At 39.4% G+C, this 17,468-nt stretch overlaps 1 protein-coding gene across 2 annotated transcripts in view; it reads right to left on the bottom strand.

Annotated features, from left to right (window-relative positions):
- Positions 1-17,468, bottom strand: part of LOC147161808 (poly [ADP-ribose] polymerase tankyrase-1) — a 59,957-nt gene that overhangs the window by 14,815 nt on the left and 27,674 nt on the right. The window contains exons 1-13 of one of the 2 annotated variants that reach the window (XM_086095968.1): positions 15,240-15,364; positions 15,003-15,039; positions 12,630-12,705; positions 6,564-6,658; positions 5,905-5,971; positions 5,592-5,778; positions 4,506-4,627; positions 4,301-4,392; positions 3,742-3,820; positions 3,199-3,370; positions 2,754-2,833; positions 1,787-1,932; positions 1,508-1,673 (exon numbers count right to left, since the gene is read on the bottom strand). In XM_086095968.1, coding sequence (XP_085952094.1) covers positions 1,508-1,673; positions 1,787-1,932; positions 2,754-2,833; positions 3,199-3,370; positions 3,742-3,820; positions 4,301-4,392; positions 4,506-4,627; positions 5,592-5,778; positions 5,905-5,971; positions 6,564-6,658; positions 12,630-12,705; positions 15,003-15,039; positions 15,240-15,297 — 1,377 coding nt within the window. In that variant the 5' untranslated portion in view covers positions 15,298-15,364. Of the gene's footprint in view, positions 1-1,507; positions 1,674-1,786; positions 1,933-2,753; positions 2,834-3,198; positions 3,371-3,741; positions 3,821-4,300; positions 4,393-4,505; positions 4,628-5,591; positions 5,779-5,904; positions 5,972-6,563; positions 6,659-12,629; positions 12,706-15,002; positions 15,040-15,239; positions 15,365-17,468 lie in introns of those variants that run through there. The other variant, XM_086095967.1, reaches the window with a different exon arrangement.

The raw sequence follows: 17,468 nt of genomic DNA, 5'->3' as shown, positions 1-17,468 counted from the left end.
AAGCGGATTAACACACAAGCATTGGTAGCGTGAATGTGTGTGTACCCTGGTGCTTAGGGGAAATGAGGCAGATGATGTGTCTGTAAGAATGTCATTTAGAAAGTAGAAATAATGTGGTAAACTTGTCACCACACTGGAACACAAGGCTAACATGAGGTTACACACATTTCTGAGGGCTTGTGCCTTTTGACTACCTTTATTAGGGTTTTTTTTTTTTTTGGTAGAGCTGGGTTTAAAAAATTGAATAATCGATATTGAATCGTTTTTCCTTTTTGGGCCTGCTATCAATTGATAAAACCCTGATATTTTAATATCTCCTTTTCTCATAAATTAAAAAGAAAATAGCATTTTACAGGCAATTTAAAGATAATTTTATGGTATATTTTACAGTTTTTTTTTAATTTACTGTTCACAAGAATTTAAAATTATTTTCTTACATTTATGAATGACCTTACTCAATGCACTTTCACACAATTTAGATTTCTTTTTTTTAAAATATATATTTACAATTATTGAATAAGAATTACGAAAATAATTTCATTTTATCCTTACTGATGTCAATGTTTGTGTAACACTAATGTAATCATAACATGTGTTACTTTCATTAATAAATTAAATCATTTAACCAGTTCCTGCCTCTGCAAAATGTTATTTGGAATTTAATGTTTGTGGAGTTTTTATCATGTCCCTGATATTTAAGAATAATTGATGTTCCATTATTAACCAATATTCGGATTGGAGTGAATCGGAAAAAATGTAAATCAAAACAAACAAAATTCTAATTGAATGAGGAAATTAGAATCGATACCTGGCCCTATTTTATTGTCTTTTATTTGTTCTCTTTTTCAGCCCCTTACAGAAAGGTATTATATATATATTTTTAAGTCTACCTAATGTTACAAAAAGTGTTTTTGTTGTGTTTACTTTTCACCAAGAACTCAGAGTACAATGACAAATGAAGCATTTCCAGAACAACAAGTCTTGAGGCACAACATTTCCTGTTGTGACACAGAGTGTATTTGCCCATGTACGACCTGCTTGAAATCTCTTGCTCTAATAATTTATGCAGCTCCATATGGCAACATTGCAGTGGTGATGTAAGCTTGTCTGGAGGTGATTATGAAAGCAGCAACAACAACAAAACACATTTGAATGCAAAACTGCAACACTTGTTTGCGTTACTCATTTAGAGTGATGTGACTGCCAGGTATTATACAACTGTTTGCCCTGACTTGGATCAGAGATCAGAAGCCAAAATGTGCCATTTGAGATAACATTCTAAGAATTCCTTGGATTAAATGTCAGAAGTCGCACAATTCATCCCCACAAAAGAAATGGTCAAACTGATGACAGGTTACATTGCTTATTATAGTTTTGTTTCACGATCTATATCCGGTGTAAAAGGTTTGAGAGAAACTGCTCAAAATGGTCTTTTTCGATAATGTGTGTTTTTCTGCCAACACGGCCATAACGCATATCCGTGTGTATGTGCTAGGTTTTAATCTACCTTGAGCAGCAGTTTGCAGATCTCATATTTGCCCTTGGCAGCAGCTTCGTGCAGCGGTGAGAACTTCCACAGGTCGGCCACATTGACCGAAGCGCCGTGTCTGACCAGCAGCTCGGCTACCTCGTAGTGACCGTACGAGCAGGCGTTATGGAGGGGGACTAGACCGCTGCCAAAAGGAGGGACATGATTGAGCTCCTGTTAATTTACAACAATGATCTCATCCGTGGCAAGGTCTGCAATTGTTACAGTAATGACGATTTTTATGACTTAGCGTCGGACCCTTTGTCCTTGGCGTGTACGTCGGCCCCGTGGTGCAGCAGGTACTCCACCACCTGCACTCTGTTGTAGCCGGCAGCAAAGTGAAGAGGGGTGGAGTGACGTCCCTCCAGATCTCTGCAGTTCACATTCTGGGCCGTGCACAGTGACTGCAGGGAGACAAGGAAGTGCGACATGTGTTACGAGGTTTATCTGTTAAAAACGGTAAGCTTAAATGTATGTGATAGAAAAAGAGGGGCAAAAAAGCTACATCAATTCATTATTTCCTGCCCAGAATAATTAATTCTTGTCTGTAACACAAGGAATGTTGATGGTATAATCACCCTAACCAGCTGGACAATAGCAAATTAGACCTTTTTGTTTCATTCCCGCAGAATAGAAGGACTAATTTAACATCAAAGTAAACAAAGACTACAAATGGAACAAATGAACTCAAACACAAAAACGAAAATAATAACTTTGTTCCACAATGAAATCATCAAGATGGAAAATAATGTCCATTAAATTAAATATTGTGACCGGGCAGAAAGTTGCTCCCCAAAAAATGGACTGCATCAGAAAGCTATTTATGGAAAATGACTTTTTCTTCTTTTCGGTTATTTCTGATCCATTTTACAAATACATTTGGCAGGAGTTTGCAACAATTCCCTTCTTGTACCCATCGCAACTGATTCTATCTGAAAAGAAAACCTCTTGCTGGAAATCGTAGTCATCAATCAGGGAACACTAACCCGCGCTGGTGGCGCTTTTACAGCTGATAAGAAAGTAAAGTAGAAAAACCCAAATTGAAAATAAAGTTATGATAGTGAGATGGTAATGATATTTTATGTTAGAAATGAAAAAGGTGTTCTATCTTTGAGAAAAATCAGGATGTCTGCCAAAATCTGGCTTTTACAGACAAAAATGTATGATAAGAAATTAAATCAAATTTGCAAATAACATTATCTGCTACTATAGATAACCAGATTACCTTGACTGTGTCCAGGTCTCCAGCTTTAGCAGCTTCTAGAAGTCTGTAGTCCACATCGGAGTTCCTGACAGGGACATTTTCTACAAAGGTGAACAGAAGACAGATATTTGCATTAAAAAAAACAACAACTTAATTTTGGGGCTGGAACGTATTAATTGCATTTCAATGGCAGACATTACCTCGATTTAAGAACGTTCCAGGTTACAAATTGGCTCCTAAAACTAATTAAGTTCACCACTTCAGGTTTAATTGTATTTTTATTTTTTTTGTACGAAAATTTAAAAAAATCTGAAGTTGTTCCAAATAAATAATCTCCTCAGTAGATACAACTTTGTATCCCGCGTGTGTTCTGGTAGCAAAACAATAACAATAGTGACCCTTCTGGCTTGACTCTTATTGGAATTGGGCATGGCATGTCAACAAAAGCACACCACCACCAGCATACCATTGAGTATCTGCTGAACAGCCTCATTTCCCATCTGAGCAGCGGTGAAGCCCTGCAGCGACACCAGCGAGGCGTCTGCCCCGTATCCTAGCAACAGCCGGCAGGTCTGCAGATGGCCCGCCAGCGCCGCACGATGCAATGCTGTCTGGCCCAATGTGTCCAGAGCGTTCACCTGCAAAAACCTTTAGCTTATCATCCTTGGGAAATTTTTATGAACATGATTTGTGATTGATCTTTTAAAATAAAATAAAATAAAATAAAATAAATTTAAAAAAGTCAGCACTAATCAAAAGAAATAAACGTGTTGAATATTTTGTACACCAGTTACCAGGATTAGACTTCATTTAATTACAAATCCAAACACACTGCCAATGCTTTCTAATGGGCGCTGAACAAAGCTCACACTGCAGGCATGCAACTAAACAACAAAATAAAATCAACTTTTAAATGTGTTCAGATTAGCACAAATCAGAGGCACATCGATTCTAAAGTAAAGAGAATGAAAGTGTAATAAAATGAAATGATCTATGAATGAAAACGTACCTTGGCGCCATGTTTCTGCAGGACTTCCATAATGTCATTATGAGCGCGCTCTGCAGCCACATGGAGAGGTGTCATGAAACTACGAGAAGGGAAAAGTAAGAAGGTGTAGTGTGTTTTCTTCTCTACGGAAGAGGATTAGGGCCAGTGATGAGAAGGAAAAAAAAGGGTTGGCAGGATTCTCACTTTATTCTCAGAACTCTGACTTTAATCACAGAATTCTGACTTTAAAGTGAGAATTCTGACTTTAATCTCAGAATTCTGACTTTATTCTCGGAATTCTCACTTTATCACTTTAATCTCAAAATTCTGACTTTAAAGTGTGAATTCTGACTTTGTGACGTAGAGCTATGAATTGTGGGGGGTACAAAATCTGAATTCTGAGAATAAAGTGAGAATTCTCACGTTAAAGTCAAAATTCTAACTTTAAAGTCAGAATGCTGAGAATAAAGTCAGAATCCTGCCAACCTTTTTTTTCCCCTCTTCATTGGCCCTAATCCTCTTCCTTACTTCTCAGCAACACCTTCAAATCACAGAATTGTTCCAATTGTGCTGCACTTACTCTTTATTCTTCTCATTAACATTGGCTCCCTTTCTCAGTAACAACTCTGTAACCTGTTTCCTCTTGGGGTGTGGTGATGCTACAGCACAATGCTGAAAACATGCACGCACACACACACACACACACACACACACACACACACACATCAACAACCCTGCAGTGGTATAAAGATCAGCGCGTGCAGTGCAATGGTTGCGTGTCTTACCAGCGCCGTCTCGTGTGTGTGAGGGTGTTTGAAGTTGATGATCTCCAGCGCCAGGCTCCTCTTTGCCTTGGCCATGTCAGCTTCCCGAGCGGCTTGAAGCAGTGAATGGCCCTTAAACTCATCTACACACATGCACAGAAAATGTCAACATGTCATGAGAATTAAAACAAAAAAACTGTGAAGGTTTTCTTGTAACTACGAGCAACTTTTGAGTTCATCTGACGGGTTTCTTGCAATGCAGATTGCAGCGGGCTGGAAAATAGTCTAACACTACATAACATAACATCTGCAGGGAAAATGGAGTTCTAACAAAACCACAACAACGTATTTTCGGATTGCAATGATCCTGCAGGGTACCAATATTTCACAAACATGACTTCAAAGTTTTGTTTGCCAACAACAAGAGTGGAAACAAGTAGTCACCCCCGTGGGCCTAAAACATTACACTTGACCATTGAGCATAAGTATTTCAATAGACATAAAATAGAGCTAAGATTAGGTTAACACAGAACCAATCCATAAATCAAGAAAATAATTAATGGAGTATTGCATCATAGTTGTCATTACCTACGGATGCATGTTGCCAGGGAAACTAGTACCTTGAAAAAAATATTCATTAAAACACTGCATTTCGAGGTGTCTCTGCTCATGTGCGTTGACCTAATATAAATCCTTCCTACTACTCGTTCGAACGTATTTGAAAATACATTTGAACATACCTGTAAATACGTTTTAAGAGTAAGAATTTTGTAGGCTAAATTATAAAAACATAGCATTTACCATATTGCCAGAGGGTATTGACCTGCACATGTGCAAGTAAAAAATGCTATTTTATTAGCATTTGACCTGCTAAAAATTACTAATAAACAATGTTGCCTTACTCAATTTTCAAACATATTGGTATAGTGTAGCCCAAATGCTTAAAAAAAAAAGGAAAAAATGCTACGTATTTAGCATTTAGCCAACAAGTATATTTAAAAGTATTTGCAAGTACATTCACAACATAAGTATGCAAAAACATTTGAATGAGTTTTCTAGTCAAAAATATTTACTCCACATTGTAGAAAATGCAAACCGTAGACTCACATGAGAGTCTTTCCTTGAGCTCAGGGGTGGGCGCCATGTCCACCGAGCTCTTGCTATGGCAGTTGAGCAAGGTGGGGTCGGCACCGTGGCTCAGCAACAGGGAGCAAACCTCAATACGGTTTTTGGACGCCGCCTCGTGCAGCGGAGTGAACTGCCATAAGTCCATGGCATTTACGCAGGCGCCGTGCTGCAGGGGAATGAGGCAGGTTGAAGAATGTGACATCTTGTCAACATGTGACTTTTTGTAAATATAGATCAGGGGACGTTGGTGTCCATCTTCACAATAGCTACTCGAATGTGGGTTTCATGTCACCTTTAGCAGCAGCTCAGTAACTTCATAGTGTCCATAGGAGCAGGCATTATGTAGCGGCACCAGACCACTGAAACACACAGAAGGAAAATACTGTACCTATATGGATGTGTAATCACTAACCAGATAAGATTGGAGAACCTTGACAATATCATGTTCTATATCCTATTCAATTCTGCCATAAAATGTATTCTAATTCACAGTATCTATGAGAGATAAACATGAAATGAAAACCACCATGAGGGCAGAATGTGTAAATGATGCATGTCCTTTCAAAATATTTGCGAGAAATCACCCAGGAAAGTAAATATAGCAATGGGCAAAACACATTTTGAGAAAACGAGCTGAATAATCAAAGTAACAGGAAAAGATTATGGGCTTTCAGGTTCCATGACTTTTAGCATAGTTAACACCAAATGTGTCTGCGTAATAACATCAGGTCTTAAAATTAACGTTGTCTGACCATTATCATTAAAGAGCTGCAAAGTTTGTGCAAGCTCTGAAGTCATCCTACCGCTGATGCTAGTGCTAACGCCACATAAAATGTGTCACTATACAAATTGCCAATTACACAGTGAAATATAATTGAGATTTATTTTCTTTTTGTTAGAATGTCTTGAATTTTAATGTAGTAAGTTGGACTTGTATACACTTGCACGTACCCCTTGTCCTTGGCGTGAACGTCTGCTCCGTGCTGTAGTAACAGTTGAACTATCCTCACTCGGTTGTAACCCGCCGCCAGGTGGAGCGGAGTGGACTGGGGAGACACAAAGAGGGCAGGTGAGCGGGAGGTGGGTGTTAAAGACTTGCAGGGGCATAAATAAGAGGCAAATGTTCACTGGCATCTGTGCATTGGCGCACAACAATCCCGACTTGGGGAGCATCACTCAGCCTGGGTGTTTTGTCACGTCAAAACTCTGCAGTCAGGAAGTTATTGTTCCATGCCTGAACCAGACTGCAGTGATAAAGAAGAGACTTCCGCCATAAAAGTGATTCAAAGCTGCAGTAATAAATGCTTTAAGAGGACACACAGATGAGACGCTTCAGCTGGCAGTGCGTTGTCTCAGTAAAAGTCATTCTTCCCCAAAAGTTGCACTACTACCGGAAATATTGGGGGAGAAAAAAAAAAATCTCAGGAGTAAAAAGTGATGAAAATCATCACATAAAATAAATTTTACAGCTGCTCTAAAACAAAGATCATACAAAACATATAACATAAAAGAACACATTATTCATTATATTTTGCTTTTATTATGAAAATGAGAACCTTATTGATGTCAAATTGCACACACACTGTTCCAGATTGCCAACATTATTGTTCTCCGGTAAGGCTGAGCAATCAAAAAATATTGTCATCGCGATAATGTCGAGTGTTAATATGCTTAGTGCATGGACGTGTAATAAGTTTCAAATACAATTGTATGCTTTTAATTGACTTGACCAATCAGATGCAACCTTAAATGTCTATTGCCATTTATCGGGTGAACAGTATCTATGGGCATTACTAACTAAATAATTAAAAACAAATGGCAAGTAAGACTGTAAGAGTATAGTAGTACCTTGAGATATGTGTGATTTGATTTACAAGGTTTTTAACAAAAAACAGAATTACACTTTGTGTATTTAAAACAACCATAATGAAGAAAGGCCCCTCTATCTTAATACTAAGTCTAATTTGAACCTGTTATGTTATGTTTTATTGTTAATTATGTAATTAGGTATAAATATTTCTTACTGTTAACATTACCAAAAAAAAAAAAAATTCCATTTAATGGGGAAAGATGATTTCAGATATACGTGTTTTGAGTTACAAGCACGGTCAATAAATGAACTACTCATATCTCAAACCACATAATTAAAATAAATGCGCTCAACCCCTAGTCTGGATAAAATCAAAATATATCAGTGTGAGAAATGACTAGATGGGGATTCTCTACCAACATTGGATGGGAACGTGGTCATTTTCTGATGAAACATGATCCAGGTAGGCATTTGCATTTTGTTGACTTGGTGCTTAGCCATATTTAAATGACATCTTTAAACTTTATTCATGTTTAGTAATTTCAAGGTGTGAGGCTGAGCTGGGCCACGGCCCTTTAGGTACGAGATGTGACAGAAGCATTTGTAAGGAGCAGAACATGTTAGTCATCATCCTCATTGTGAATGCAGCGTCATTGCGTGCGGGCGTGCGGGCGTGCGTGCTTTACTGCCGACGTTCTTGTTGGTACACTAAGCATGTACACAAAGCGTGTGTAACGATTGAACCAGATTCTGAATGAGTACATCGTTCCACGCTAGCTACCAGCAACACGCATGTACTGTTGCATCATGTCAATCTTGCGTTGAGATGTGCATATGCATGTGTGTGTGTGTTAAAACGTAGAGGAACCACCTTGTACCATGCTTTATTATTAGGGGTGTCAAATGAGTGCGTTCATTTTGAGTTAATTTAAAGTTCCTTTAACGCCACTTTTATTATTTTTAGCTCACGATTAATGACCACCCCGTAGTTGGAAAGCCTGTACTGGAGGAATTCATCGCAACGCAGCAGACACGTCCACGTCAAAATTTAGCAGTAATAAATGTAATGGAGACTGGGGTCAAGTTGTTTTTTACAATTTTAAAAAGTTACTTCATGTTAAAGATTACATAGCTCTTAATATGAAAAGAAAAATGTGTCTTATAAATGCAATTATGCCATCTAGTGGCAGAAAAAAAGACTTCAACACAAATCAATATCACACTCACTTTTTACAGTAAAGTACATCTTTTTAATGTTAACTCAATTTTATTAATTATTATGAAATGACTATCAATGACTAAAAGATGCAGCCATATTTCTATTAGTTTAACTTTTTTTTTTTTTACTTTTATGTTCACAAGAGTATGAAAACTTAATATTTTATTGTACATTTTATTGTACATATAGAACATATATACAATTTGCGATTAATCGTGAGTTAACTATTGAAGTCATGCGATTAATTGAGATTAAAAACCTCTATTTATTATACATTTGTATTTTCTTTGTAGCAAGTTACAGCCCATTAGGACTTGTGCTTGCAGTGGTTATTTAAAAAAGGAAAAAGACAAATTGCAGGGCAGGATTGTGACAGTCTATGTGTGTGTTTCGTTTATATAAGCATAACATGCCACCACAACAATACAGCTGGCAAGGTTAAGGTCAGCTCAAGCTGTTAACGCAACTCCTTTGCATGATCAGACCACATTGTGCGCTCTCCTCTTGCAATAACACATGTAACAACCAGAGAGGGATTTAAGAAACACGTGGACAGAACATAAAACATGCTGGGAAAATCTGGATAAGAGATGATATGAGAGAACAAGTCTGAAAGTAAATGACTTCCGAACGGATATTTGAATAGCAAGAGATGTCATTTTCTGCTGCCGCTTGCGTTATGTGCACGATGTGTGTGAGAAATGAAATGAGTGTGGTACGGTATAATGCCAAGATTCAACTACACTAAATGGCACACTGCATCACGTACAATGGTATAGACCTGGTGGATTCATTCCAAATACATCCATCGTGGGACTGCCAGTGAACAAAGGCAATATAAAGGACCCCTCAACTTTGTTGTTTTTAATCAACTAAAAGCTTTTGTGCAAGCAGTCCGTGGTGGAGGAAGGCAAGCACATACAGTGAGGGAAATAATGGCGACAGGGAAATCGATGTGAAAGGCAAAATATTAATTTCTTTATTTGCTTCCCTGTGTGAAACTATCCAAGAGAGCGACTGAAAATGCCAGTTACTGAAAATATAATAACTATTACAGTGTCGCTTCATGCTTTGTTGTGCCACTGCATTGTTCTTCCTCTTCCTTTGCCAGTCGCTACGTTAAATGCACCTGTCAAGAAACAAAACTGTCATGTTACTTGCCCTGCTTGTTGTTTTCTCTTTTCGGTTATCGGGGGCTGGCTGGGTGGAGCTTTCTGGCCCACACCTGTTGGTCATTGTGATCAGCAGGATATTGAAGCACAATTGCTCACTGCCATAGCCAGACTCCGTTTCCTCGCGTCATCAGTACACTAGGTACTTTTTCGAGTCTTTTCTATTGCATAAGTAAAGTACCTTCAGTCATTGTTACTCTCGTTTACCTTTTTGCCGTTCTGGTTTTGGTTACATGAGATCTTACGTCGCCCCTCAGTTGGAGGCTTAGTTTTTTGGGGTTATTTTTGTTTGCATCTATTCTTGCATGTTACGTGCTCTTCTGTTTATACTTTGTGTGTAAATAAACGAATTAATCGAAATTTAATTACAATTTCAATTATTACACTCCATAATTACAAAATCGGCATAATCGTAAAAAAAGATTATTAATGCTAATTTTGAGTTGTTTAAATGTATATATTTATTAAAATGACTAATTAAAAAAATGGTCCAAAAGGAACTTGTATAATTATAGTGTTTCAAAAAAATGTATTTGTCTTAATATTGTTTACATGTTTAACACATTTGCTCCCAAAAACATATAAATACGTTCTATTTTAAATATTACCATGCTCCCAAAAACTTATTTATATGTTGTTGTTTTTTTTTGCTAGAGCATACAAAAGGCTTTGATGAACCCTCAGAACTGAGGAAAATGTTTGAAGCAATGGTAGTTATTACAAAAAGTGTGATCTTGTTTTGTACCCAAAAAACTAATGATTGTCCTAATCGTGATTTCAATTATTAACAAACTAAACATGATTAATATTTTCTTCATAATCGGGCAGCCCTAACTTGGATATTTTCACACATAACTACCCCTCAACGTGTTACTTAATGCGGTTTAATCTTTGATATTCCTTAACAGAAACTGAGAACTACAACACTGGTTGGAACAGGATAGCTTAACCCTTTTTATGACCTTCTTGATGGTATCGAAAACCAAACCTGTACGAGGTATTTCTGCAAGTATAGTATTAAAGTCTGAATGTTGGTATTGTGACAACAATAGTTCAGGCCAATTAGAGGTTCTATTGAACCAAAATGTCAAGAATTAATCATACGGGTTGCTGTGACGTTCCTTTTTTCTTATTTCCAGCCTTCTGGCTTGCACAACACCCATTTTTCAAACCTTTTATCACAGCATGATTGATATGCAAAGAGCTTTTTTTCATTGCAAACAAAGAAGACTGTCAGTTGTCAGGGTGCTTTTTGGAAAATAAGCGCTCATAATAAGTATTTAAACATGTCTTCAAGCACCATGTTTTTCTCTGTCTTTGTCTACCTGGCTGTCAATCCATCTGGCACCAAGAGAATTTCTCCTAAAACAAGAGAATGCTAATTCCCAAAAGATATTTAATTTCAAATATGGGACGTGTTTGCTGAAAAATAAACACTATCTGCAAACTGTCAGAAAGCAAAGAAGCATTGAGTGCATGTGTGTGAATTCAAGAGAGGCAACTTCATAATGCTCTCTACTCAGCTCGGTTAATAACATCCTCACTTGTAGGCCCACAATCACGAGTCCACACACTCGCACATAAAATACATGTAAACAACACATTGCCCAATTTTAAGTCAGACTTATTAATTGTCGCAAATGGCATTTGTGTAATAGAATATGAGCCTGTGTGTATATCTACAGTACTGTACTAGCTGCAAATAAAATATAGCGAGAGCCTGAGAATGACAAGTGTCAACTTTATTTCACAATGTATCTATTACACACACTAAGGAGGATTTTCTCCATAATTCATGTTAGCACTGCAAAGTAATCCCCATCAAGCCATCAATTTTCCCCCTAAGACTTATAACAAGGATAAAATTGCACTGGCGAGAAAATATATTCTATCTACTGTGCATGGCTGCCTTTAGTCAGAGCAATTTAAAGAGCAATGGAAATGCCGCACGAGGTCATTTTAGAACAAATTGGACTGAATCCTTCCAGTAGTCTATTTCAGCGTCATTGAGCTTCAGTCTGATCCCTTTTGTTTGTGTTGTGGATTTTGAAGTAGCTAATAACCCCAACTTCCTGATGGATGATAGCCTGAGACGCAATAAAGCTAGTCTTCTTCTTTTGGACACACCCGAGTCTTGAAATGCTTTTGTTAGAGGAACGAAGCTGGCTTTGTTTCTGTCTGGACGGGGCCCTAGTCTGTGTGCTCCCTTATGCCTATGCCAGTTCATTTAAACCTGTAAGACATTTTGTATGAATCAAAACTTCAATTTTGGACAACTATTCCTTTCTGTTCTGCTCCATGGATGAATTGACATCCTGTACATGTGATTTTTGGAGTGGATTAAAGGATTTGGATTTGGGGTTCGGACCTGCAAATTAATCTTGGTTTGTTTCCATTATTTAATAGAAACTGAGCGCCTAACAACTAGGGACAGATACAACTTTTTTTTGCACTGAGTATGAGTACCGAAAACTGATAATGCATAACGCAGCTATCCAGAGGAAAAATACCATTCCAAAAATGTGGCAGTAAAACTAATTTTCAAGGAATGTACACAATTTGTGTTGTTTTTCTCCTCAAGGAGTGCCTTAAATGCTTATGATGGGGCCTGGCAGCAAAAAAAAAAAAAAAAGCCTTCTCAACTTAACTGGTGATTGGATCATTTGAAACTATCAAGGCCTGCATCTGCCAATGTGAGCATTTGCAGTAACTGCCAATAACGAGAACACACCAGGTGGATGGCCCTGTCGCCCTAATCGCGTTCCTGCTGCTGCATCACTGAGTTTGCTCGGCGTGTGGCAAAGATTTGTTCTTACCTTGCGGCCGTCACTCGCGTGGCAGTTGACGTTAAGCGGTGTAAGCAGCGCCATTAGCTTCTCCTCGTTCCCACTCCTGTGAATGTACATGCGCACACATTAGAGAGCATCCGCCACCATGGAGGATTAGTGCTGTACCTCAGCGGGAGAGCATGGATGTGTGGTGGGGGACAATGAGATAAGAAGCATGAAGGACTGAAGGGACAAATTTTTTATTTGCAATCTGACATGATTTGTGTGCGTGTGTGCCAGCAAAACTGACAGCATAAAAAGAGAAGACGAGCGAAGAAGAATGAAGATAATGTTCATAATTCTGATGGTTTTCCTGGTTTGTGGCTTACTGCGCTGGCATTGGATAACCAGAGGGAAGAGTTGCCATGGCAGCGGCCAATCAAAGTAGGATTCCTTCGACGGCTACTATAAAAGAAGAATCTGTCGGATGTAAAGAAAAGGACGGTTGCCTCACTATTCACCTCATCATTTATGTCCTTACCCTTCTGCCTTGTTTTTGCATCAATCGTGTCAAAACAAAGTGTCACACCTCCTGTTTTAGCTCCACATCTCTAGGTAGCATCATCTGCCGTAATTTCCAATCACTCTCCTCTCATCCTCTCGAAAAACCAAAGCTATAGCCGGCCTCTTCCTTTTTTTCGCTAAGTCACAACATCCTATCGCCCCCACAACATGAGCTGTGATATTCATCATCATTCTAAATTGATCAGGTCGTCCGGCACAACGCTTGTAGAGATACTTTGTGTACATAATCGCACAACATTGACACATTTAACATCTCATCGCACTGCTACAATATTGTTAAGTTACTACATTCATCAATGTTCATGTAAAATCAATACATGAACGGCATAATTTCAAATCCAGTCTTAAGTGTGTAATTTATTTGCATGAACGAATGCATAATGGCTCAGAGGAAGTGAGACGAATCAGCCTGACTTGTCTGTATCAGTTAATTAAGTTGAACCATTTTAAGCTGCCACTTATACTTCCAAGCCACTGTGCAGTGATGAGCTAAAAAAAAAAAAAAAAAAAGGAGCTGAGAAAACAATGTTATCCCATAAGCCCTGCGTGGGAGTTTTGTTGCCCAAACTATTAAAAGTAATTGAAAAAAAAGTTGCTCTGGAAAAACTGTTGGAAATGTATTAGTGAGGTCGGTTAGTGGCTCAGCTGTTAGCTGTTCCAATGACACGCTGAAACAGCCTGCTGACCCCATAATACAGTGCTCAGCCACCCACACTATGATAGAGATGTACAAGAGAAACAAGCACACGTGCAAACACACAAGAATGCACATGCACACACACAGACCACATTCACTAAACATGTAAAATGGTATGGTACACTTTTTAAAATATATTGACTAAATGTGTACATTAAAAAAAAATCTTTAAGACAGTCAAGGCCCAGCAATGCTTTCGTCTTCTATTTAAGGTCGTTAACGCTTTTGAGGCCCAATGGCCTGTCACTGAGGCCAAGGTTTCTGATACTCATTCCACAATGCCTTGATAGTCCTTGATTTCATTGTGGATGTAGCAAAGCAGCCCCAGAACATGAACAAGCTTCCGCCCTGTTTTACAGTAGGTGCAGTATTTTCATCATTAAACATAGACCTGATGTGAAGAGCTTCAGTTGTTTCTCATCTGCCTAACGGACATTCTCTCAGAAGCGTCTTGTCAATTTTATGTCTTTCAGTGTCAATCTTTCTTCAACCGATTATTGGCCTTCAAATATCGGCCAAAACAATCGGCCGATTATTTTCTCCTTAAAACTTTGTTGAAGGAAACTGACGTTTCTGACGCTGTGAAAGTACCCTGAATGCACCATTTTGCTTGCATAGCTTTGGCAACTAGCAAGTGTGTAGTGTATGTTATTCTGGTTATTCTGTTGTCTCTAAGTGTTCTTTAAGCTGTTTAATGACACCGCAGTTGGAGTTAACTTTAAAACTAAACACGCGACGTTAATTACATCCACCGCTTCAACAATGTTAAAACAACAAGCACTGACATTAGTCAAAGGGTAATATATTAAATGAAGAGAATGGAACAGTGTGGCAGTAAGAGGAATACCAGGGAAAAGGTGGAGAAAGGCAATAGTAAGGAGAAAAGAGGAAGCTATAAAACAAGCTAACGATGGCTAAGAAGAAAAGGGAGGATACAAGATGGGGGACACAAACAACAGAATAGCAGGAAAGAAAGTATGACTAGAATGAAGGGATGTGAGGGTGGGCGTCAAAAAGAGAGTAGAGGAGACCTCATGCATGGATGCCATAAAGTTTTTGGGAAGCAGGAGGAGGCGGAGAGGAAGAAGAGAAGGTAGAGGAGGAGCAGAAATGAAAACAAAAGAGCATCTGGTACTCACCTCGCTGCTTCCAGCAGCTCATCCTTCTTGTATTCACCTAGATGGTTACAGAAGATCATGGTGTCAGTCAAATAGTCGCTAACACACAAACACGTGTGAACATGCTAAGAACACGCACACAAAGACACACACACACACACAAACAGGAAGGATCTCTCTATCTCTTGAGAGAAGGCACTCTCTCTCAATCCCCCCCCCTCGCTCTCTGCGACTTCCACATTCCCGCTCAGTGCGCACCCCTCTGGCTCCGGTTGCCGTGACGATGCGTTGCCGGCAGCGACCACAGCGCGTTCATTGTTTAGGCGAGGAGCAGCCCACTGACACACGCTCTGCCGCTATCCGTCCGTCCCCGGCATCCCCCCTCCTTCGTCGTCGGTATCGCTAACCGTCCATCGCGCCCCTACAGCCCCCTCGCATGCGCCGTCTCCCTGCTTTTGTCTCAAATCGCCCCCCCGTGAGCTCAGAAGGCGCTGTTACCGTCAGGAAACACAACAGAGATAAACAAACCCTCCCCCTACCTCGCTTACCCTCTCTACCGCCTGCGCGCCGTCGTAGCCATGCACCCCCTCCCACCCTCCTCCCTTCTGATGGCCATAACATAATCGACATCCCATATTGTGCATGAGAATCTGCAGCATCACTTGCTTCTATGTGAGCCAAACGGCTGTGTCGTTAAGGTTGACTATTACATTATGCATTGTCAGCAATTAGAAATGTACCGATAATTGGTCTTGGATGGAGGAGAGCACCAAATTGCATTGTGCAACTCCCTAAAACGAGCCAGTCTGTCCTGAGCATAAAATGCATACTTGGGAGATCGGGCCAAAGAGAAGCCAAAAAAAAAAACACAATATGGAAAGGCACAATACCAAAAATGGCAAATTGAGGACAAATGGAAAATATGGATTGAGTTGGTTCAAATAGAATATCACAGCTCAATATAACGTTGGCACAGCAAAAAAAAGAAGAAAAGAAACAAGAAAAGGTTTTCTTCCCCACCTACGCGTACACTAAAATGACCACATCCACCAACTGTTAAAAAGGGTGAAGAGCAAATCGTGGAGTAATGCATTTGTTTGTGTCCTGTCCATTCATATTTCAAGAGGCCACTTCTTGAATCAGAAAGAATAATGAAAGGTGTACTGTATACTCTGTCCCCCCTTTTGGGTGTGTGTGTGTGTGTGGGGGGGGGGGGGGGGTGTTTTATTATGTTAAACAAAAAAGTAAGACAGCTTTTTACGTGCCTCCTAACCTAGCCGTCCAAATAAGGTCCCAAGTTATGTTGGCGCCCCAGAATGTTAGCTCACTGGTAGCGCGCTGCGCTTGCAAACTGGCGACATGGTTGTGGCGCCTGTTTTTCAGACCTCTGGGGCGGGAGCCAAAGGGGGTGGGGGTGGGGGGGGCAATATTTTCAGGGATCGGTCGATCACCAGTCCCCCCAAATTAAGGAAATCGGAGCAGCCCTATAGTTTACGTATCTCGAAAATATAGTCACACTAATCTAGCTAACAAACCAACAAGTTTCAATCAAAGGAATACCTCTTGATTTTCTAATTGAGAGAAAAACTGCATAAAAGGAACCCCGACTGTAATAAGTTTGCTCTACATTATTTATTTGGTTGTTACTAACATAATTTTTTCCTAAATCATTTCCAGTTTAATACATTTTGTGGAAACTTTATTTGGACGTACGGCGCCATTATTATTTATGTCACAATGCATTCAGAGCCTACTGACGTAGAATGGCAGCTGATTCTCTGCCGAGCAATGTGAAACGCTTATAAAGAAAGCAAGGTAAGCCTCGTAGCGTTCCTAAAGAAACAACAGGGGATCGCGAGAGAATCACCTTCCCTTACGCTGTGCTCTCGCCATTCATCAGACGCATTCAAAAGTTTTGATCGTCCCTTTAGGAACGCTACGGAGACTTACCTTGCTTTCTTTATAGGCGTTTAACATCGCTCTGTAGAGAGCCAGCCGCCATTCTACGTTCACTACGCACTGAATGCGTTGCAACGTAAATAACAATGGCGGCGTACGCCGTACGTCCAAATAAAGTTTCTCCAAAATATATTAAACTGGAATTGATTTTTGAAAAAGAATCTTATGGTTATGTTAGTACAATCAAATAAATGATATAGAGCAAACTTGTCATAACAGTCGGGGGTTCCTTTCAAGGTGTGACTACTTTAATTTCCAAGTGTCATAGGCACGTATGTCCAAATTTCACTTCACACTCTACATACTCTTCCTAACATTTTAGACTGGACCTCAACTTTATTGACATTTCCGAAACACTGCCTCGAGGAAACAATCCAAACTTTCTTGCACATTTGCAGAACAAAGTTCAGAACTGAAAAAAGTGAATTAATATACATCTGTATAGCTATCAAAAGGAAACTAGAGAAGTAAATATAATGGAGCTACATAAGAAGAGAATGAGGAGGATGAGCTTTATGTAGCAGACGG

The sequence above is a fragment of the Leptonotus elevatus genome, chromosome 15 (genome assembly GCF_054856555.1).
Source record: "Leptonotus elevatus isolate MCC_2025b chromosome 15, RoL_Lele_1.0, whole genome shotgun sequence".
Classification (NCBI taxonomy): Eukaryota; Metazoa; Chordata; class Actinopteri; order Syngnathiformes; family Syngnathidae; genus Leptonotus; species Leptonotus elevatus.
This window is presented reverse-complemented; position numbering and strand designations above follow the sequence as displayed.